This window comes from Oryzias latipes, chromosome 10, assembly GCF_002234675.1.
Source record: "Oryzias latipes chromosome 10, ASM223467v1".
Classification (NCBI taxonomy): domain Eukaryota; kingdom Metazoa; phylum Chordata; class Actinopteri; order Beloniformes; family Adrianichthyidae; genus Oryzias; species Oryzias latipes.
Window position 1 is genome coordinate 12,183,016 of NC_019868.2, and position 23,135 is coordinate 12,206,150.

The following is a 23,135-nucleotide window of genomic DNA, read 5'->3' on the forward strand; positions in this document are numbered from 1 at the left end:
CCGCTTATACCAAGGTGACTCACAAAAAAATAAGTGTTCCGTTTTTGGTAATTTTTTCCTATTATTTAGATCGCTTAGTTATTTATTTTTTATTTTTTTCAAAACTATTTGTTGCGGGGTGCGACACGTTGTCACAGCAACATGACTATGCGCTGACTCAGCACCGACCTCCACAGCAGCAGCAAAGGAAAGCGGTATATATATATATATATATATTTATATGCTGGTCGTCATGATGGGTTGAATAAAGCGTCAGTTCAGAGAGAAAGTTCACCTCTTATCGCATGTTTTTGTCCAGATGATGAAGCAAAAGGTGGTTTTAAGAAACCAGTGCAGTGATACAGAACATTTAAGATATGTGACCGGAACGTCTTTTTTTAAGGTGTGCATCATCACTGTGGATTATCACTTTTTAATCCACACCCAGGAGCCAATTAGAATTGAGTATACCGTGGTTATGATTCAATATTGATTAACCCTAAAGAAGAATAGTTTGCTTTGAAATGAAATCTTTTTTTTTTTCAGGCAAAGGTTTTTAATAAACAAAGATGGACTCACTAATACATCGTGCATTGTTATTGCTCATGCTAAAAAGTAACAGAAAGACAAATAACAAATAATCTCTGGATTTTGAAGGTGCAAATCAAATTAAAACTAAATATTGATTGTATTTATGTTTTACATAACCCCATGAGCCACCCTAACCTTTGCAATCATCTTTTGCCTCTTTGGGACTTTTTGTCACAAACAGCATAAACATCACCCTCACTGATTTTCATTTTCTTTATCTCCTCCCTCATGGCTGCTAAATTTTTACCAACATATCTGACAGAAGACACAGCTTTACTAGTAGAAACCCTGAGGACATTAGTCGTTGCTCTGTGAAGCAGGACTAAAGCCTGCTTCCAGAAAATTATTAGATAATAGAAACTCTCAGCAGTGACTTGTTCTGCATACATAAAAATAAGCAGTTTGAGCTCTGCTGGAATTGTCAGAATTTTGTGTCATTGTTAAGACTACAACAAAATGTTTTAATAATTTTTTTAAACAGTTGTTTGTTTGCATGTTGTGGCTTGTTTGAATAAAGTCTCCACTTTGAGACCAGTCTCTAGAGCTCATGATGAACAGGGTATATAGATATTAGGTTTCAATGGCTGTTTACACTGAGGTTTAAATGAAAGAGAGTGTTGTTTTATGATATTTGTTTTCCTTTTCTTCGTCTCAACAGACGTGATTCACACGGTGGGACCAATCATACAAGGAGGAGTTGAAGAGGAGGAGAGGAGAGCTCTTAGGTCGTGCTACAAGAACAGCCTGCAGACTGCCACGGAAAAGGCGGCACGCTCGGTGGTGAGAGGGCAGCTGAGACGAGGCTGAAGGGTCGATGAGACCTGTGGGGGGAAAACACAGGGAGAGATATAGGGGAGGGATACCCGTGTTTCACAGGTCGGGTTAAAATTTGGAGAATTTAAAGAAAAAACGGCCACAAAGGGGCAGTGATCAGACTCTGGAAAGATTCTGTTGTCACAAAAAAACAATCAGATTAAAAAAAAAAAATGAAAATGTATCAAAAGATACGACATTCTTTGAAAAATATAAAGAGAGGGAGGAAAAAGGTGGTTGTGTGGAGTTTCAGCAAGATTTTTAAGAACACTTAGGAGGTTTTATTAAAAAAAGAAACAATGAAGCCTTAAACAATGAAACAATGAAGTGAAAATAATGTCAAAGTTGCACACAAAAATGGTTTACAAAAACTTCATCGAGGCTGAATTAAGTGCAGTTTCAGTTCTGAAGAGTAAAAATGAACACAGAGTTTATCATTTGCTGGAGTTTCTGCAGACTTCTCCACATCTTCAAATTGCAAGTCACATGTTTATCTCCAGTCTCGAGGGGCTTGTGAGTCACACCTTCCTTCGCTGCATGTTAAAGCTCAGCAAGCAGGTTAAATGAACAGAGCTAAAGGGTGGTGGTGGTGCTGGTGGGGGGGGGGGCATGCTGGCATCTGCCCATGCTCATGTATCTGACAGCAGGTTGAGAATCTGCCAGATTTTACGTTTTCTGGCGGCTTGACTCGCATCAAAATGGGTGGTGCCTTAGGACTGTGCCAGCCATGGATCTTATTGACTTAAAGTTGCAATCCTGTACATTTGCATAATGCAGTTCCCTCAATTTTAAACCGTTTAATGCATCTACGTTTTACAACTCATCTCCGCTTAGTGGTGTTTACCATTTCTGGTGTGGTCTACTTTCACTGAGCTGAAAATTACCCAGAGTGTTCAATCAGGAGAAGAGATGCACACACACACAGCTAACAGGGTGCTGTTTGTAATGAGATCTGGTTGATTCAACCTTTAATTTACCTTTGGCTTTATTCCACTTGCGTCCAAAGTGTGTGATTTTTCTGCTAAGGCAGAGCTCCCCCTGTCTCAGAGTAAAGAGGATTCACATTTGTCGATGCTTAAAAGCTTAGATATATTTATAATACATGTGTCATTTTTTTAAGGTTTCTGATTAAAAATAATATATTTTTTCTTAATAAGAAATTACTCTCCTGTCTATTTGATGTGATAAAAAAAACTGTTTTCAGAGGGAGAGTTTTCATACATGTATTATGCTGCGAAGTAAAGACTTGACAGCTGAGAGATTTAATAAAAAGGATTCAAACAGAGGGAGTTGCAGTTCATGGTCCACATCGTGCATTCCCAGGGAAATAGATTTCAAAGTACTTCAAACAGCAGCTGTCATTTAAAAGCACTGAACTGTCAGAACGCGAGTTTTTGTTAGTGTAAAGCAGCCACCATGAGCTGCAGGCTTCTGGATCTCCACACTTCTAAAATTTTGTCAGAGTAAACAGCTGTGATCAGCAATAACCACTTTTAACTGACAGTCTTTGAAAATATTAAACTATATAGCTGTTGACAAAATACTCCAATTGTTTGGAATAAAGCTGCAGATTATCAAATATTACTCCAATCCCCTGAAACGTGGCTCTGGCATGTTACTTTATAAGTTGGAGTACTGAAATACTTCCTTTTAAAAACAGAATTTCTAAATATAATTTTACATAATTTTACATTGCAAAAATACAATAGAAACTACAAAAGTGTGCATTTGTTGGTGTGTTTGTTTGGATATTTGCTGCTGCAAGATAACAGAAATGATTATTGAACAACCAAAAACAGGTAAAACAGTAAAACAATTTCAGCAAGAACTGAAATTATTTCAAGTAAATTTTGTCAGTGCTGAAGTACAACAGCAAAAAGTCTGTTTTTGTTCTATTGCCAATATGTCTGAATCTCTGTGTTTTTTTTTCTCTGTAATCCAGCCTGAAATGTGAAAAATGCCATGATTCTGAATGACACTGATTCTCAGTTTTCATCAAACAAATGTTGAAATGTCACACAAACTTGAAACCCTGGCATCCGTTTACTGGAAGACATCATTGATAGATGGATTGTCATCAAGTTGATAATTATCCTCTAATGGCCATTATCAACTTGACATTTATGACAGCAACGTCTGAGAGCATCCTAAGACTGAAGAACCCACTGAGAGCAGAAGAAGTCCTCATGTGTCGGCATCTGTCCTCGTGTTACTGACGGCTGAAATACAGACACAGACGCAAACCCCATTGGTGGAAAAAACTATGGCAAAGATCAAAAAATTAAATAATCAATATTAAATCAACCTTTACATAGACTAATAATATCAGTTCATGCAATTTCACAAAAAAACATTTGGGGTCTTCTTTGCCTAAATGTTTGTGAAATCAGTTTATTACAATTTTTTAAAATCAAGGTTTCAGTTTATATATATATAAAAAAAGATTTTAAATGTAAATGTGTTGTCCCAATGCATTTTATAGATTTTTTCACTGGGCTAAATGTGCAGTCTTCTTTGTAGGATCAGGTTCAGATGAGTGTAGAATGGTGCTAAGTAGCATAAAAGCAGCGGGGAAAGCGTAAACAGTGCACTGCTGCATAAAATCAAGCTTGTAAGAGCATAAACACACCCCAGTGCTTTGTGCTATCCCTTACTAAGGTGCTCTCAACCGCATATTTTAAGCAAGCAGTTTTAGTGGGTGTTTTTAACAGAGGGCAGAAAGTCAATATTGCCTCTGATTGGCCGATTTTGAAAGTCTAAAGTCTCATTGCAACCTGCGCCTGTTTCGTAATTGATATTTTTATTAGCCAATCAAACCTTTAAAGCACCATTTTACTGAGCTTCTTGTGTTTTTTGATAATTATACAGAAAGGGTAATTCAATATTCCAAAAGAAATACAGTTTTTATTACAAAGTTGTAGTTAAGAACTGGGACAAGTTTGTTTTTGTGTGACTGAGTAACAAAATAGACCAATTACAAAACAGACTCAGGTATCAACAATACTGACTTTACAATCAGACAATTAGAGAGGTTATTGACTTCTCCAATTTCCCCCCTAAAAACTGTTGCATAAAATAAGCTGTCAATGGCAGAAAGGGAGCAGGCAGGCATGGAGTATTGATGTGTGTCTTCACAAGTCTGCTTTCTTGCTGCAGAGTGACATTGTGTGCACACACGAGAAGCATTTTGCAAGGATGGTCCCGTTCCAGTGCAAGAGTCAAGTTAATGCTTGTTAATGCCGCATGAGTAAACATGGGATGTGGGCAAAAAATTGACAAATCTGTCAGGGCATACAAGTGGTCTGCACAAAATCTCAAGATCGTAGATTGCTCAGTTAGCCCATAGAGCTAAAATGTTCATGCACATTTATTGCTATGGGTATGCAGGCGACAGGTTGTAGTGAACACTTATTCAACTCGTAAGGGTAAGTTGGGGTAAAGCAGGTGAGACGCAGGAATGTCGTACAGATTTTTAATTTTTTCAGCCTCCCCATAAGCGAGCACTCCTTGCACGACCCTTATGCATCCCTCACACACAGCATGGCTATTAAAAATGAAGGATTTAGTCAGAGCGGAAACCAAAATATACCATCTTTCACATGTTAAACAAAAGAAACATCGACAATACAAATAAAATATAAAAACATCTGCTGAACTTAATGCATCATAAAAACAAATTTTAAAGATATAGAGGTTAATATAACCCAGAGCTGAGGTATAAAATTTACTCTTCAGTCATGGCTTCCCTACAACGCGTTGCAACACCAAGACAGAATTTTGATATATTAAAAAATTCTGAATATATTGATTGGTTGTTTTTAATAAAATACGAGAAAAAAAGCAAAATATTGCTTCTTAAAATCCAATTACTGCACACAAAATGGTCAATCTAACTATTAGTATTTTTGAAACTCTGAAATATTTTTTACAGCTCTTTCTCTAACTACCTGATTCAATGTCATATTTAAAAAAAAATTAAACTTACGTTGATTTTGTTGATGTAGTCAGGTTGGTTGGTTTATTATTTGATCAGTTTGATTGGTTTTATTTGGGGAGGGTCTTGCTACATTAGGATATATTTGGTACTAAGAGCAAATAAAACATGACCACTCATACCAAAGATGGATTTGAGTTGAAAAATGCCAAAGTAGCTATAGCTGTTTCTGACTGCATGTGATCAGCAGCAGGCTCCAACCACTTTGTCATCTCTCCTCTACAGGCTTTCCCTTGCATCTCCACTGGGATTTATGGTGAGTGTTATGTTTTCTTATCTAACCACAGCAAATACATATTGTTTTACCCGCTGTGCAGATTTTCTCTGACTGTACTTAAATTTACCGCGAGCTGGTTGTGTTCTCAGCTGCATGCCAGTTGCCAGCGCGGCTCTTAACAAAGTGATGTCATCCATCACATTTTCTCCTCCAGAGGTTTTTCTCAGATTAACGTCTGGGATTGTGACCAACAGATTAAACCAGATTAGGTTAGAGATTGTGTCAGATTGAGTGTAATCCCCTTCACACCAGCATTAAAAAAGAGATTGTTACTCTCTGCTGGATGTCCAGCACAAACTAAATGAGCTGCATGAAGGGAAAGGAATCCAAGTTAATGTTTTTCCAAATGGTTCGAGCCTTTTTGATTGTTTGTTTGTTTTTTTGTTTTTTTTACACAGAATATTGTTTTTGTTGAATAAAATTGTTGTGAAAAATAAAACGTTTTCATAAATTTTTACTTTTCTTTGAGAAAAAAATGTCATCAACAAAATCCTGTTTCAGTCGATCTTTTTAACAATGTATAACCAGAACTGTTCAAGAATATTAGAACCTCTGAAAAGCAAAATGACAGACAGTGGTCTTTAAAAAACATTTTTTGTAATGTGGCTATGGCAATAAATGCCTTTACAATTAAAAGCTTGTTTGTTTACTGTTTTGATTTGAAATTTTAACAATTTATAAATCATCAAAATCCCACTCCAATCAACTTTTGAACTATTGTAAAAGCGTTGCTAGTGGCCTTTAATTATCACCGTGCCATTTTAAGAAAAGTCTAAAAACCTGTGAGTTTCTATAGGACATAGTTTCTGTAGAGCAGCAGAAATTCACCTCTGAGTTGTGGGCAGGAATATCCCACCCCTACTTCCTGTCGTCATCCCGTTTACACGCTCTCCCACTATCTTACAGCCCCTCACACCTCCAACCTAACATTATTGGTGCAACAAAAATGTTGAGCAATATCGGAAATATCCAGCCGTAACGTTTTGAGCCAGATGTCAGCTCAGACGAGAAAAATAGAGACGTCCATGGATTTATTTGTCTACAAGTGGATTAATCAGAATGGAGGGGAGCAGGAAGCTTCCAGCTTGCTATTGTAGTTCCTACATAACAACTACAATCTTTTTCCAATGGCATTTTTTGTTTGCTTTTGATTCACAACAATTTTAATAAAGAAATACTCAGAAAAGCAATTTTGAGCTAAATTTTTTTTATGTAAGTTCTCCATATTGAGAAAAATGCTCCACGAACAATTTTCCTCTGAGTGGGACTTTAAACAGGAGCCTCTGTAGTGTGTCATAGAACCACATTCATGCTGGCGCCTCCTCCTGTTTTTGCTGATGACACACTGCTGTGGGATGAGACTCTGTTCCAAAGTCAGTTTGTGTAGTCAGGTTAGGTTTTGCCGATCACTCTGGCACAAGCAACAACAACTCTCCACAGAGAACTATTGTATTGTATTGTATTGTATTGTATTGTTTTGGAAACCATGACTATACAGGGGTTATATATGTACAGTATGTATATATATATATCTCTGTTCAGATCAGTCAGATGTGGAGCACGCACCTTCTGATCTCCATGCAGGTGCTGGGGGATCCAGAGGCTGAGTCCATTGCCTCAGCAATACGATTGTTTGGCTTTGGCACAACCTAAATGCAGCTCATCACACAGATGCATGTTCCTTACAATTGTGGCCCCATTTAAGTAGAAATAAACATGGTTTCCATATAGAGGAAGCGTTGTTACTATAAATAAACAATTTAACAAACACATTTTTCTTTAGTTTTTGTAATAACAATAATGGATTGGATTTATCTGCACTTTTCCAGAGGCTCAAAGTTCTTACAATGTGTCCATTATTCATTCATACTTGGTGATGGTAAGCTACTGATGTAGCCACAGCTGCCCTGGGGCAGACTGACAGAGGCGTGGCTGCCAGTACGCACCAGGACATTCATACGCATACACACACCAGTGGTGCCACACTGGAGGCAGGGAGGGTAAAGTGTCACAGCAACAGTTGGCTTGGGGGAGCGGGGATTGAGCCGCCGACCCTTCGATCATTGGACGACCCGCTCAACCGCCTGATTCACTAATGGTCTTCAGTTTGTAAGAATAAAAATTGTATATAACGTTCCATTATTTTCTAACTTTTTGTATAAAAAAATTGCCAATATGACAAATTTAAAAAAAGGCAGTTGGCCATATATATTGTACTTTTTCTCCTGTCCAGCATAATAACTCTCCACTGCTGCAGGGTCGTCAAAGTTTTTCTGCAGATGACAGGACTCTGAGTTAAACTAAAAGTCTGACATGTTCAGGCTGATGAGAAATGGAGGGTACCACGCAGCGTTCATGTTCCTCACCCCCTCAGACACACAACCCTTCAGTTAGAAAAAATATGGACTGTCAAGCAGTCAATAATCCAGCAGGTTGTGGATGTATCCTCTTGTGTTTTCTGGAGCTCTCAGACAGTACTGCAGGCTGAATTAAAAAAAGAAGAACATTACTTTACAGAAGCCTCTTTCTATGTGTGTGATTTCCAACTCTCTCTGCTCATTACTCAGTTAGCTTCCTGTTTCTGTCCCACGGGGTTTTCTTTCATTTTTAGCCATTGCTTTAGGTTATTCCTGTTCCTGCCATGTTTTCGGTGTTTTTAACATAATCTTCTGGGATTTTTCTCATGACAAAGCATATATTTAAAGAAAATTAGGCTTGAAAATTGCATTTCCGAGTATTTCTTTATTCATTTTGTTGTGAATCGGGAGCAGACGAAAAAATGCTGTTAGAAACAGTAAGCCACAAGCTCCCAGCTTTCACCAGTAGTGTAAGGTCAAGGTTGTGAGAGGCTGTAAATTAGTGGGAGAGAGCATAAACAGAAGGATGACGGGAAGTAGGGACAGGCTTACTCTGCCCCAACTCGGATATGAATTTCCAACGGCATACTGCCTCTCTGCAGAAACTATACCTTAGAAAACAACATTGATTTTCTGATTTGGGTTAGAAATGACATCATCATAATTAAAAGACCACTGGGAACACTTTTAAAATGGATCAAAAGATGATCGGAGGGGGTCTTTTATATCGGGAATCTGATGCACATCTTAACAAGAACACATTCAGATGTTTGTTCTATTATGTAAACCTCTCTACCCGTTCTAATACATGTTAGAAAGAAACTTTTATTCTGTGGTTAATCTTTTGTAAGGTTTATTCTTCGGCAAGTGATTTCAAGCAGATCTGTTTTTATTTGGAAAAATGGTGCTACAAAACCCAATCAAAAGAATAAGCCATAACCTGTTTAAAGATACTTCAGACAAGGGTTCATAACAGTTTGTGGAAGTTGGTACACAATAGTTCTGTCAGATGATTCTTTACAGCATCTATAAGGTTTCATAAAAAGCTCTGTAAACCTTTTTCTCATAAGCAAAAGTGTGTTTGTGGCTCTGTGTTTGGAGAAGTGGGATGAAGAGGTGGGAAAGAATTTAGTGAACCAAAAAACAAAAATCCACAAACTCGTCTTAAAAAACACAGTAGACTCATCTGGCAGAGAGACGCAAATCTGTCATTGAACCAGCACTCGCTACTTGTAAGAAGATGTTTCATGTTTGTGCAGGATACCCACCTGAGCAGGCTGTGCACGAGGCGTTAGCAACTGTGAGGGAGTACCTTGATGCACATCACGACAAGGTGAGTGTACATGCTCGTGTGTGTGTTTTTGTCTGCACGACGGGCAATTTTTCCCCTTCAGTTTCCTCCAGGTATTCTACCTTTCACAGCTGTTGTTTTTGTTTTGTGATGATGGCACGAAGACACTGTGATGAGAAAACACACAATGACACTCACACAAGCATTTGAACACACACACGAGTTCTGGCTCTCGTGCTCATGGCCAAGTCTACGCTTTAATTGGCTCCTTGCGGGATTAAACTCGCAAACTCAAATACACACAAACGTGTATGCACACTATTTTGTCCCTTGAGAAAACAAGAAGCAGGGAAAAGACAAAATAATGGAATAGATGACTGCGAGGGAGGGATGGAAGGAAAGAAGAGGGTGATTGGTAAGGAGCGGAAACTTTCCAGTCAGTTGTTTGTATGCTCTGAACTGTCCTCCACGATTCCTCGGTTGCTTTATGGCCCTCCTCCCTCGTAGGGTGTTGTCAGTGCTGTTATTATTAGCGCTGGCATCTCCAGAGGCTTTTTAGCAATACCAGTCAACTGATGCCGTCAGCCACTGCAAGCACAACAAGTGAATGTTAAACATTACACGCCCCGCCACAGAGGACAAAAAGCCCTGAGTGTTTGAATATAAAATCAGAAAGCCATGTGACTTATTTTTGTTCTCCTCCATTGTGTGTGCTAAGACTGCAAAGAAAGGTATTGTAAATAATTGAGATTGTGAGTTTATTTGCATGCAATTAAATCAGGGGAGCTCACCAGAGGAATGCTTGTTTTCCTCTTCAGCTGAACCTTCCTCGCTCTCCGCTTAGGATGTTTTACAGTTTGTTTCGTTGGCCTTGCAGTGCTGTAATGCAGATGATGAATTTGAAAATTACAGACCCAGCAAGACAACAAAATGTACTCAGGACACCAGGAGGTTTGCCAACACGCAGCATCAAGTGCAATAAAACAAAAATGAGTCACTTTTTTGTGAAACGCCAGCTAAATGATCAGAGGAAAACAACTTCCAAGAAGCAGCTTCAGGGGGTTTATGGCTGGATTTATTTAATAAATGCTGCCTATTTTCTAGCTGTTTTGAGACCTAAAATTAGTGTAGTGTTCATTGCTAACAGGGGGTCTTTCTATATTATTTAACCCTGAAAATAAATGTTAAGCAGTTTCTTTTTCAATTAAAGACCCACTAAGATGAAAATTTTTCATGTTTTTAACACGTTCTTGTGGACATATACATATATAATATATATATATATATATATATATATATTTATAAGCTTAAAATTGCATTTTTAAGTATTTCTTTATTCAAATCATTGTGAATCAGAAGCAGGTACAAAATGCAGTTGTAAGAAGCTTGTAGCAGTGATGTAGGAGCTACAACCGGTGAGCTACAAGCTCCCTGCCCCACTCCATTCTGATCCATCCACTAGTAGACGGCTGGATCCATGTACGTCTTCGTTTTCCTTATCCAAGCTGGCATCTGGCTCAAAACGCTACAATTGGATAGCTCCAATACTGCTCGCCAATTTTATTGCACCAATAATGTTCACTATCAGGAACGATTGTTAACAGATGGATGACGGGAAGTGTGGGTGGGATTACTCTGGGCCACTGGTCCTACCTGCAACTCAGAGGTGAATTTATAATGAACTACTGCTGCTCTGCAGAAACTATGTCCTATAAAATGACAGTTTTTTTGATTTGGGCAAAAAAAAAACAGGATAATCATTATATCAAACGATGATTAGAGGGGGACTTTAAGATTTTCCAGGGCTAGAACCTGGCTTGTTTGGGCAAAAGAAGAATAAAAAACTAAAAATAGTTGTTCAGAATGTTATTAAGGATTACCATGTTTGTCTGCAAAATTAGGTTTCCATCTTTAGAAAGAAGAAAAGGAGAGATCCCCAAGTGGTAGAAATTGCTCTAACTGGTTGAAAAACGTCAGATGTGATTGAAACCAGAGTAATTCAACGTACCTATTTACATTCCACAAGAGGCATACTGATCTTAAAGGTTAAAGTCTAAATATTTTCTTGAGAAAAAAATGCAACAAGCATTTGGGCAACTGAACAGAAATAAAAAAAAAACCTTGAACTGACAGAGAATTTAGCAAGCAGGGATGGCAGCGGGAATGATAGCTCTGTGCTGTTGAAGGGAAGCTCCCGTCAGCGGCAAAATAAACAATTACAACTAGACAGCAGCTGTTCAACTGCAGGAAAGAACCAGATCAGTTTAAACCATCATAATACACGAAACGTTTAGAGACCTTCATTCACTTGAAGAAAATATGTAGCAGTCATCTGCTTCTACAAACATGGAGCTTTCATTGGTGCACCTTAGTGTCATTTTTAACAGCTTTTCGGTGGATAATTATTTTCTAAACCTGAACTGAGCTCTTTAAGACTCACTGAAAGTGATGGTTTAAACTGGACTTTTCTGACTCATCAGGAACAAGACAGTTTGAGTGGAGTGCAAAAGTATCTGCATCCGTTAAACTCACTGACTGCAGGAAGCACAATAGTGTAATGTTCTGGAGTATCTGCAGGAATAAAGCCAGCTTTGTCCACCAAAAGTTTTAGAAACAATAATAACTATATCTGATTTCATTCTGTTATAAATAAGGAGGATTTTGTTTTAAACTATGTACATACTGGGCATTTGACACAAGTTCATATAAGGGGCATTTTGTTTACACTGGACAAGCAGAGGGGCCCGTCCTCCTCTTTTTTTTTACTTCTGCTGTTCACTAGCCCATGTCCGCCACCTACAGTTGGAGGAGGTTTCGTGCAAAAACAAACACAAACGTTGTCTGGCTCGTCAGGCTGGGCTCACCAAATAAACCAAATCCATACGTTATTACCAAATCTAAGTCCATGATTGGTCAAAGTTTGAGCTTGTTTGACTGTCATTGTGCATGCAGTGGCCGCATGTTTTGTATGAAAAGCCCAAAAATGGTCGTAGAAACTTGCGTGGCCATGCGTGAACAAGAGTTGCCGAGGGGTTTATGAACTTACCTTTACGTACATGTTTGTTTGTGTCGTCTGTCGTAGATAATGTAGAAGAAATAGTAGCCTTGGAGCCCACAATTTATTAATGTGTCCCTGCTTGTCCCCGCTGCTAATTTTTATGTAAGGATGCACTGAGTTAAATTTTTAACTCCAAGCACTGCACTTCTCTCAATAATGGCATCCATTACTGCCATTTCAGTCCAGAATGTCTTTATATGTTGTTCCACGTGGGAATGAGCTGCTGACAAAAACATACACTGTCTTAATGCACCTCTTCATTTTTATTTCCATACCTGCTCATGTCTATGCTTAATGCTCCACTACTCACTGCTTACATAAGGATTTCTTAGTCCAATCAGGTTTGAATAATCTCCGAGCAGCTAAAGTGCTCTGGAGAGGAGCATTTGGTAAATGAAATAGAAAATGTATGGAGCAGGTCGTCAAAGGAAACTTTGAGTAGGTTCTCTGTCAGGAGCATCCATGACAGTCACAACTGGTTGTCTGTATTTTTATAACCCCTTTAGCATTTAGTTTAGACAAAAATACTAAGATTATCTTTCTGACAAGGGAATATATACAAGCAGTGCTCCCAATTAAGACAGTGAGTCCTAAGAGAGCCATTAGATCCACTTGATGTTATCAGTAACCACCTCATCTCCAGGCTCTTATTTCAAAATTACTTCCCAACTGTTAATGTTTCCTGCTGCCAATGGAGGCACCTTAGCCTGGATGTTAGGCTTTCAAACCTTAGCCTGGAGGATGTGGTTTCTTTGCCACACATTACCATATCTTCCCTTTTAGCCTCCATGCAAATCCTTGTGAGTGGGGGTAATTGTGTAGCAGGTTTGGACTGCAAAGTATGGGCTGCAGGCAAACAGGCTTTGCAGAAATGTGTCTGTGGAAGAGATGAGACTTAAACTCCTGCACCAGGTAGAAATGGGAGAACAGTTCCGCTGTGAATTACAATGTCTTACTCATCGTTTGTGGGAACATTAGGGTGATAATGTTTGTCAGAGGTCAGCGTAGAGTGGCTCTGATGGTCAGGCTAAATCTGGAGTGTTCTGAACTTTGTATCCAGACTGTTAAAGAGAGGTGGATGGAGGATGTGGTGACGTTGGTTTTTAAAGCTTGCTATTTTTTAGCTCTAAATTTAATCATTTTCTTCTCCAAGTGGCACATTTCTAAATGTGGCCTTTCCCAAAATTACTAAATCTGCAATAAAAATGAACCTGAGTGAAGTTAGAACACGGCCAGAAGCCATGTTCTAACCCTAGGCTATAAGACTTTATTATTATTTTTTAGGGGGGTAAACATGAACAGTCTTGCTTGGGTATCAAGCAGCCATTCGTTACTTGAAAAATTGCACCTGGCTCTATTTGCTTTTTTCTTTTTCTTTTTAACAAGCTTCAAGCCTGAGATCAAAGTGAAGCCCTTCAGTGCAGACATGCAGAAATACAAGCAAGCTGAGGAAGAATTTTTCCAACAAAGGTGGATACTTTTATTATTTAAAAAAGACAGTTCTTTCTTTTTCTTTCAAAGCTTATCATGTTTATAGCTTTTGCTGTGGCTAAAAGCTGGTTTAATTATTTTTGATTAAATCAACTCATGTTTCAGGCACATGGAGGACTGTGACAATATGCAGACCTTACTCTAAGCTCAAATATACAGAAAGGGCGATGACAAAGTACAATATCTATTAAACACACGTGCAAACACCCACTAATTTAAATGCCATGGATAAGTCTCCTCTCTTGTCTGCGTCTGTGGTTTTGTCCATCCCACGAGTACACACTTGGTCTGTGCACTTGTCTGGTGCTGTGTCGGCAGCGTACAGTGCAATAAGCTCTCTGTCGTGGCATGATCATAATGGGGAGCTAATGGTGGAATAATGGACTAAAGCATTAGCTGCATTTTGCTGATATTGCCGGCCCAGTGTCACACACTGCGTTCCCTCCTGCAACTGATGAATTCACAATTACTGCATATGCTTCTAATAAAGGTCATTGTGTGTGTGTGTGTGTGTGTGTGTGTTTCAGCTGGACAGAGTCATCTTCTGTGTGTTCTTGCCAGCGGATAAGGAGCTGTATCGGCAGAACCTCCCACTCTACTTCCCTGCTGGTGAGGACATGTCCTTATGCACTTGCAGTCACACACAAACGGCAATGAAACATCTCAGTCATGTTTAGCCACGTGAATAAAGACACGCACATGTGACAAACTGCTTGGAGCTCCTTTGCATTTGCAGCATGGGAGAAACATACAGGAATGTATGAATGCAGCCTGTTAACATCTTTTGTTACATTGCATGAAAATCAAGCCTTAGTCTGCACACACGCACACTTCAGGGTTATAAAATGCAAATTCTTCCCTTAAGCACTTTAAAATCTATTATAAAAAGTTGCTTAAGTATTACTACCCACCTACTAATCAACTTTTAGAATTAAAGTTAGCTTTCTTCACTTTTCCTAAATCAATTACAATTTGAGAATGGGTAATAATTGATCATCTGTTTTTTCTCTCATTATCAAACAAGTATTTCTACACTGAAACTTATAATAATTTGACATCAGCTCATAGAAAACATATTTATGAGTTAAGAGAGAGGCTAAATTTAACCTAATATTTTCCTAACGAGTTCTGCTCAGGCAAACTGTTGTTTTTCCAAGATGTTACCATTGTTTATCACACCTTATCTCTTTCAGGAGAAGAAGACATTGACAAGTGTAGGATTAAAATATGGTTTTAAGAATGGTTTTAATTGGTTCCATTATTGTTGCTTAGTTTAACTCAGGTATTTTTGTTGTTTTGGTTAAACACAAAGTTGATCTACTCTGTTTTCATTTTTCATTTTCATTTTTTATTTCATTTTTACTGCACAAAACAAAAATTACACAACATTCTTGTGTTTGAAGAACCGTTTTTATTCTCTTCTCTTTGATTATAGGCGTGTTTTTCTTATTAGGTACAGAAATGGGTATAATCCTCAGAGAATGGTGCTCTTGCAACCAAACAAGAATGACTGTAATGCTGCTTTCACACCGGACATATAACACATATTTAAAAACACACAAAACGCATGTTTTGAAGGCGCACAGACCCATGGTGTTCACAGCAGACTGTCGCTACCTGATACTAGCCCATGTACTCACAGTTGGAAGAGGCAAAATGCCAAAGAGTGAAAATCTATCATATTTGCTCCAGGACTTTTCTTTCATAGCTCTGTTCTGAAATATGAAAGACTTGGTGTCATATTTTCCGGCTTGGCACTGACTGCAGTCATTAATTTCTTCTTCATGATCAATTTTTGAGCGGTTGACACTTCCATGAGTTAAAGGAGACACAATCCCTACGCAGCTGCCAAATCGGAGTCAATAATTAGTCAAAGTTAGACTTGTTCAACTTTCACGCGTTTAGTACGTAGAGCCAAAAGCAGTCTTAAAAATGTGCGTAGTGACATGTGATCGTGAGTTTTAAGCTCGGAAGCCAAAAACACGCGCATTATATAGAAAAAATTATTAAAGAACATATTTGTCTAAATAAAAGTCTTCAGAATTCAGTTGGAATGAAGGTCTTTCCATATTTATTTTTATAGCTTATGGATTTTTTTCTTCCAAATTCTAACCTTTAGCTTTGGTTTATCTTATATTGTATGCATCTATTAGATAAAACATGGAGAACAGACCACAGTTTTAAATGTAGCCCAGAAAAACCAACACAGTCAGATCAGTAACCTAGGTAACAGAAACATCTGTGTACTGAATGTGTGCAAAGGAGGCATTTATTTTTACGTCACGGTTTTATAAGCAAATCAGACACTTGCAACCTTCAGTTCTGAAATTAAAGATTTGATTTTCCTCAAATATATATATTTGTTTGTCAGTCTCTTTAGCCTGACCAGTCCCAGCAGCTCATTGTTCAGGTTAACAATTGGGTGTGTTCTCTTGATAACAGCCTTTTGTTTGTGTGGGTTGACTACCATAATATCTGATTTTTTTGTAATATTTTGTACGCTGAAAAGGAGGCAGTGAGGAGAATATATCAAAAGTTCTAACCTTTTTTGTGTGACTTTAGGAACGTGTTGCACTGACCTATATGATTGTGCACAATTTATTCCTAAATTTGATTTGATGCGACCGCTCTCTGTGATGTAATGACTTTGGCCTATTTGTTTTGATTATGCTTTTGATTTACAGAGATTTATTTCCTAGCCAGGGGCTCCTAAGCATGATCAGTAATTCACTCAGTTATTGAAATTAAACATTGGTATTACAACTGCAGTCTTAACCAGTGATGTCCTGCTTTTACCTGCAGCTATAAATCTGAGTCACCTTCACAGCAGTGTGAAAGCACAGTCAAGGATGCTTGATTGAAGCAAAAATCATTACCAGAAGTATTTTCTTTTTAATGAAGCATTCACTTCTAAAATAAAAAAAATGGCAGATTCTTGAAGCCCCATTCATCAGTTATCAGGCTGAACTGAATGGCACCCTCTGGATTAAAAGTTGAAGCTAAAGTGGAAACGTAAAAGTCGAATATAAAAACTAAATCTCTCAAAACTTGAAATAAATCAGCTGACCAATTTTGTATAAACAACATTTTTTTAATAGTCTGTTACATTTTTTCTCAGTCGCTTTAGTACAATTCTCAGATCAGAATGAAATTCCCAAAACTATTTGTTCAATCTTCACATCATGATGTCACTTGTGCACATCATATAAGCAGTTTCTCACTTCTTTGAACAAGTTGCAATTGCTTTGGTACATCCATGCAAATGATTATGTACAATTCTCTGCTCTTTGCTACATTATCAATTGTTTTTGTCATGTTGATCAAAATGTATTATATAATTCACTGTGCAATAGTCTTACTCCTCAAAACACCTAGTCATTAGTTCATCGTATAAGTCATTAACTGCAAAATGGTTGACCAAGTTGTCATAATGTGACAAACATATTTCACTGCATTTCAAGAGAGGATATTCGCTGTGATGTGGATGAGAATTTGTGGCCTAACATACAGGAATGACAAGAGGTGTAGGAAGACCACACCAATTCCTACTGCACTGCCTGAACTGTTGTACAGGATATTGTCCTATCTTTTTTTCCCTTTGTGTTACTGTTTGCAGTGTTTTTTTTCTATGTTGGTATGACATGGTCTGTCAACAAATTACAATATGAACAATAAAAGTGTAAATGTGAATCTTGTCCAGTCTCTTGCAATGAAACAAAAAAGGTGTAACTTACATTTTACAATAATTGTCATCCAAACTTTAGCCATAGTTTACATCAGAACCTCCCTCTAAAGTACACAGTTATATTGACAACATGACTAAGTAATTTGACTGTCTTGTTCGTAGACAATGACACAAGGACTTGACATTCTGATTGCACTGACATGTTCAATGACATAAAGACTTAGTTTTGAGAGATGAACTAAAGATTTTGAGCAAGTTACAGGCTTTTGCAAGAAATCCATAGTGTTTTGCTGTTTGTACAAATTGTTTTGAGAAATGCACACAAGTATTTGCAAACTTTAATTCTGATCTGAGAATTGTACTAAAGCGACTGAGAAAAACTGTAAAAAATGATTATAGGAGGATTAACAAAAAGTTAAATTTAAATCACTTGTAACGTTTTTTTTTTAATTAAGCACATCCTGAAAAAAACAAGAGAATTAAAAAATGTGTTTTTATTGTCTTTGTAGGAATTTGTCTTAATTCAAAACCACATCTAGCTTTTAGCCTTGAATTTAGATTTTACACCAAAACAAATCACCGTGAGTAAACAACTGGGGTCTGATATTGTGAGGTATTAAACACAAACTTCATAAAAAAAATAAAACCCACTATAAGAAATTGATTTACGGATAGAAGTGTTTAAAAAAAACAGGACACCAGTGTCGTGCTGCAATGAGCTGGGACACTTTACATTTTTTCTGCGCCATTCTCTCAAGTAATACTTGCAAAAATTAGTTATTTTACTTTTGTCTTTACAGAAATAAAATTATTTGTTTCTGACCTGTTTTTTGAAAAGGAGCCATTGTGCTTTGATTTGACTTTAACAAAAAGGCAAAAAGAAGTATTGGAAGATGTAGTTAAATATAGAATAACCCTTTTTTTCTCTCTCGCTGTAACAGTCAGCACTGTGCAGCTCCCGGCAGCAGAGAGTGCAATAAAGTGAAAAAAGTAATAAAGTGAGATGAAAACATCGCAGCAGCTCCTTTCTGTTGAGCCTTGAGGAAAACTCTGTTGTGTAAATCCATTTTCTTTTCAGAGTGTGGCTGCAGAGAAAGTCTGTCATCAATCACAGTCTCCTTCAGTGATGTCAAACTTGTTTTGAATGTAAAACAAAATTTAGAGAAATTTGGTTTCACAAAAGCACAGATGAGGTTTCTTGTTTGTATCAAATGAAGATCAATGTCTAAATGTCAAATATTTAACAAACATTAGGTTCTATTATTAGTAATTGCTACATTTAATAAATGTTTTGCTTATTTTTACATTGCATTTGTGATTTTTCCAAAACTTTGTTACTTCCTTTTGTTTCAGTTTGTTTGTTGTTTTTGTCCATGTCATCCTATAGAAGTATGCTAAATGAGGAAAAGATGTTCAATCAATCACAAAAATGTTATTTTGCTCTTCCTTTTATGAATATAGCTTCACATTTGTAATAAGGTAAATAACATTTTACACTTTAACTTCATATTCTTTTTGTTTATACATTTTTAAGAACAAGAATGCAGAAAAAAGCTACAAAATTAGGAAAGCGGGCACTAAGATCTAAATGAACAGCGTGTACATCAAAATAAAAGACTCATAAAAATAGTGCTGCTCAATATTGAATGCGGCAGTTATATATAAATATACAGAATGCGTGACTCCATTTTTATTTATAACAAAGCGATAAACAAGCAAAAGAAGACTGAAAAAGTTCCATCCTTGAGAATGAACGTGTGCCATGTCCTGTTGTGAGGAGTGATGTGCAGTCATGTACATAACACAATAGGAAGTGCTGTCACCAGGGCAAACTTTTTACTTGCATGTGGTTTAGATTCCAATGTTTCATGTGTGTGTGGTTTCTACAGACCATTTAAACCAATAGTGGAAGGAAATTTCTCCAAAAGACATGACTAACATCTTAACCGTGTTTCCTCAGGTTTGGAACGGTTTGCTTAAAGCGTCAGTTAATAAAAAATAATTCTCGGGTAAATTATTTCACGCCTATTGATGCAAATATGCATCAAACCAATGTACCTTAACTAAGCATACAACACACAGTAAGTGAACTTTTAAAGAAAAAATAAATTCAGGTGTAAAGGGGTTAACACCATGTGGAAATGCCAAAATGGCACCGCATGTGATCTAAGTGCCCGTTTATCAGCAAATTTGGCAGGTGTCCCTGCAGTGGCAGTGATGTCCTGAGTCAGATATAATCAGGCAGGGGCAGTCGATTATTGCAAGCCGAGGTTTTAAGAAAAAGTAACGCATATATATAGGTGAGCAACCCCCCCAACACACTCAGACAACCCTGGGGCCTTCTTTTTTTTTGCGAAGTCCTCGCATAAATTGGGTGTTCACAACTCGTGTGATATTTGCATCTGAAATAAGAAGAATGAATTTAATTGAGCATTTATATGAATGTGTGAATCCCTGCGAGGTGAAAAAATAAATAAATAAAGAACAGTTAGCCGACCGCAAATCCATTCCCATTCTTTTCAATGATCCGTTAAGTTCGTTTGTGAACGCCCCACACAATGATTTTAAGTTTGTAACTTTGTTTTTGATGTAAAGTATGCACATATTGCACATATTTTCTTGTGTTCTGACAATGTCCAAGCAATGCGCGATTGTGCAAGCGAACAGGGAGCTTTGCCTCGGGCTACTGGGTGGCTGGTGGCAGTTAATATGGACGGCCGCCGTATAGAGACACTTACACGTATTCCAGTCAGAGCTGCTGCCGGCTGGAGATCCGGCTGTGACTGCCCAGCTCTCGCCTGATTTTGTAATGACCTCATCCTCGCCTGCCACCAGCTGCATTTATGACCATGCCAACATTTTCAGAAAAGAAAGGCAGCAGCTAGTCTTGAAGATTCTGGCAATGCCTCTGTGGGTACCATAACCGTTCGGCCTCCAACTATCGTTCGGGGTCCTTTCGACTGAGGGTGACGTCACACTACAATAACCCCACTTGGACAGACTACGTAGCGTCTAGATCTGATCGGGCTCTACAGATTCTCATTTGACGTTCTCTTTTGTAACCTAAAGTTATTTTCCCTCATAAATTGCGTCTGACAATATTCTTTGAAATTTATAAAGAGATTTTGGCACAAACGGCTTGTTATTCAGTTTAAGTTTAGCCATGGCTGAAAATGTTGTTAGCACGGCTAAATGTTGTTCTTCCCGTCCGCTCTGCCAATAATAAAGCACTGGCGCACGGATTAAAAAACTATAAGCGAACATTCATTCAATAATAATCATGACAATAATAAAAGCACGTTTAGAAGACAATCTTGGTGTATGTCGAAGCTCTGTTTGTTTACAACGGACTTCATAATATTTCCTTTTATGGTAGTATCGTTATTTGTCCAGACCAATCACTATCTGACACATCATCGGACCAACGGACAGACAATCACATAATGTGACGTCATGACCCCGAAGGACCCCAAACGGTAGTTGCAGGCCGAACGGTTATGGTACCTACACCTCCCCATCGCACAGTGGCAGTTGTATGTAGTTGTATGTGTGACCACAGCTTAACCAAATTATGCTATTTTGTGCAACAATTGTTTAACATTATGGAGAAAAGAATAGGCAGCAATGCAGACCTATTAACTGAGGCGCACATTTTTGAAGACATGAAAGACCATTTTTAATTCACGTCTTTGCTCTATGACCACAAACAGAACCAAACTAGACTGGGAAAAGTGTAGACACTCACAAACTGATCAGAAAAGGTGTCCGGTAACTGCAGAGCAGTCGTAATGCATGCGTGGCCGCTGCCGCTTATACTTGCCGTGATTAACCAGAGAATTTGGAACAAGCTCAACGAATCTGAACTCATTTGTTTTCATTGAGTTTTGTGGATGGTGAATGGCACAAATGAAAGCCGGTGTATGTGGGTAAACAATTAGCGAAAGTGAAATTAAAAAGGCAAGAAATTAGTTTGATAATACAAAATGCAAGCTCTGTGAAATTGCCTGCTTTGTTTTGTACTGAACTCTATCTCGCTTTATGTTCAATTACCTTTCACTGAATCAGGCGTAACTGCTGCTGTAAATGCAGTGGATGCGCAAAAATGTTGTCCCTCCTATTCCATGTTTAAATAGTAGTTTGTATTTGGTCACGATGTACAGGCTTTGACACCACACGACTAGATTCAGAGCCCTCAGATTTTTTTTATTCTACTCAAACAACTTTGTTGGTCACCTTTAGGCACATCACGTCACGAGTTGCCGCAGTGCATCAGCTTTCACTGATTTGCAAAGCTGGTTTGGCAAAGACTTTTTATGCTGGGAGACCCAGACAGGCAGCAGTGTGAAGGGTCTTAGATTTTTGGCTCATTGCAACCCTGGGAAGCAAACTCAGGTTTCCTGTGCACCACTCCTACACCCAGCCAACAGAGCCATCCAGCCGCCTATTCTACAATGTTCTGTTTTTAAATCTTATCCAGTGCAAGTAACTTTTTAAAAATTGTTTTTAAACTGAGACAAGCTTCCAGCCGACACCATAAGCCGTCAAACTACAACCCAGTGTCAAATCTTAAACTATGTGTGGTGTTTTCCCTCAAATAGATGTGCTGGATGTGAAGCAGATTTCGAAGCAGCAGCAAGCGAACAGCACTGGTGTTTGGCTGCTAGATGGACCGGAACCGACTGTCAGTGTGACTGAGAAGCTGCAGGCCTTCCTCCAAGTTCTCACCATAACCCTAAAATGTCTCCAACACCTGGCACGCCTCACACTGGCTGTCTGTTTGATGTGTGCACGCGTGGGCATTTGAGCGCGTGCGTGTCCGGGTTGGACTAAGAGTGACTAATCCTCGCTAACAGATCGCTCGGAAGCAAACAGGCACTTCAGATGCCAAAATGCTGTTGACTGCTGTGTGACCGAGGTCCACTTGTTTTACCTGCTTCAATTTTTGTCTCCCACAGAGGCCACTGTCAAGAGTAAACTCTGAGAGAAAGTATTTGGTTACCGTGGATACAAATCGCTGCATCCCCATGCCTCCTCCTTATCTTCACGACTAATGCAGCTCAAGAACTTCTCCAGGAGGAAGATGTGTTCTTTTTCCAATGATCCGCCTAGTTCTCTCACAAATTCTATTAAGTGTTTGTAGTTTTCTTGTAATGATTGATGTTGTGATGAAGATGTGAAATAATCAACAGGTTTTTTGTTTTAAACTGGCATGTATCTTGGGCCACATGATTGTGATCAACATTAGATTTACAATTCCCCATAAAGTACGCAATGTGTTTGTTTCAGCATCTGAATATTGTTATTCAAGTGTGTAAGAAAATATGACAAAGGCTTATTAAAAAACAAATCTCTCTACCATCTTGTCTGAAACAACTATTTCCTTGGATGTGATATGAGTGAATGAGCTAACAGAACACTGGGGAAAACTTCACACAGATGTTTTTTTTTCTCCTTCTCTCTGTGGAGAAAAGAGAGAAGCCGGGGAGACCCTTCTAACCCCTTTTAGTAGGGTGCACCACCCTTTTTTTTTTTAAACAATTTAAAAAAATTGAATTTATACAGTTCCTTTAGAACTGTTTTATCAAGGTACTAAAATAAA

At 38.2% G+C, this 23,135-nt stretch overlaps 1 protein-coding gene across 2 annotated transcripts in view; it reads left to right on the top strand.

Moving 5' to 3' along the window:
• The window catches only part of macrod1 (MACRO domain containing 1), a 156,341-nt gene extending 133,447 nt beyond the window's left edge, over nt 1–22,894 (top strand). For both annotated transcript variants that reach the window (XM_011480040.3, XM_004073156.4), the window contains 5 exons: nt 1,229–1,350; nt 5,603–5,633; nt 9,271–9,344; nt 14,379–14,460; nt 22,492–22,894. In XM_011480040.3, the coding sequence (XP_011478342.1) occupies nt 1,229–1,350; nt 5,603–5,633; nt 9,271–9,344; nt 14,379–14,460; nt 22,492–22,517 (335 nt within the window). In that variant the 3' untranslated portion in view covers nt 22,518–22,894. The remainder of the gene's footprint in view (nt 1–1,228; nt 1,351–5,602; nt 5,634–9,270; nt 9,345–14,378; nt 14,461–22,491) is intronic.
• Nucleotides 22,895–23,135: the final 241 nt, after the last annotated feature.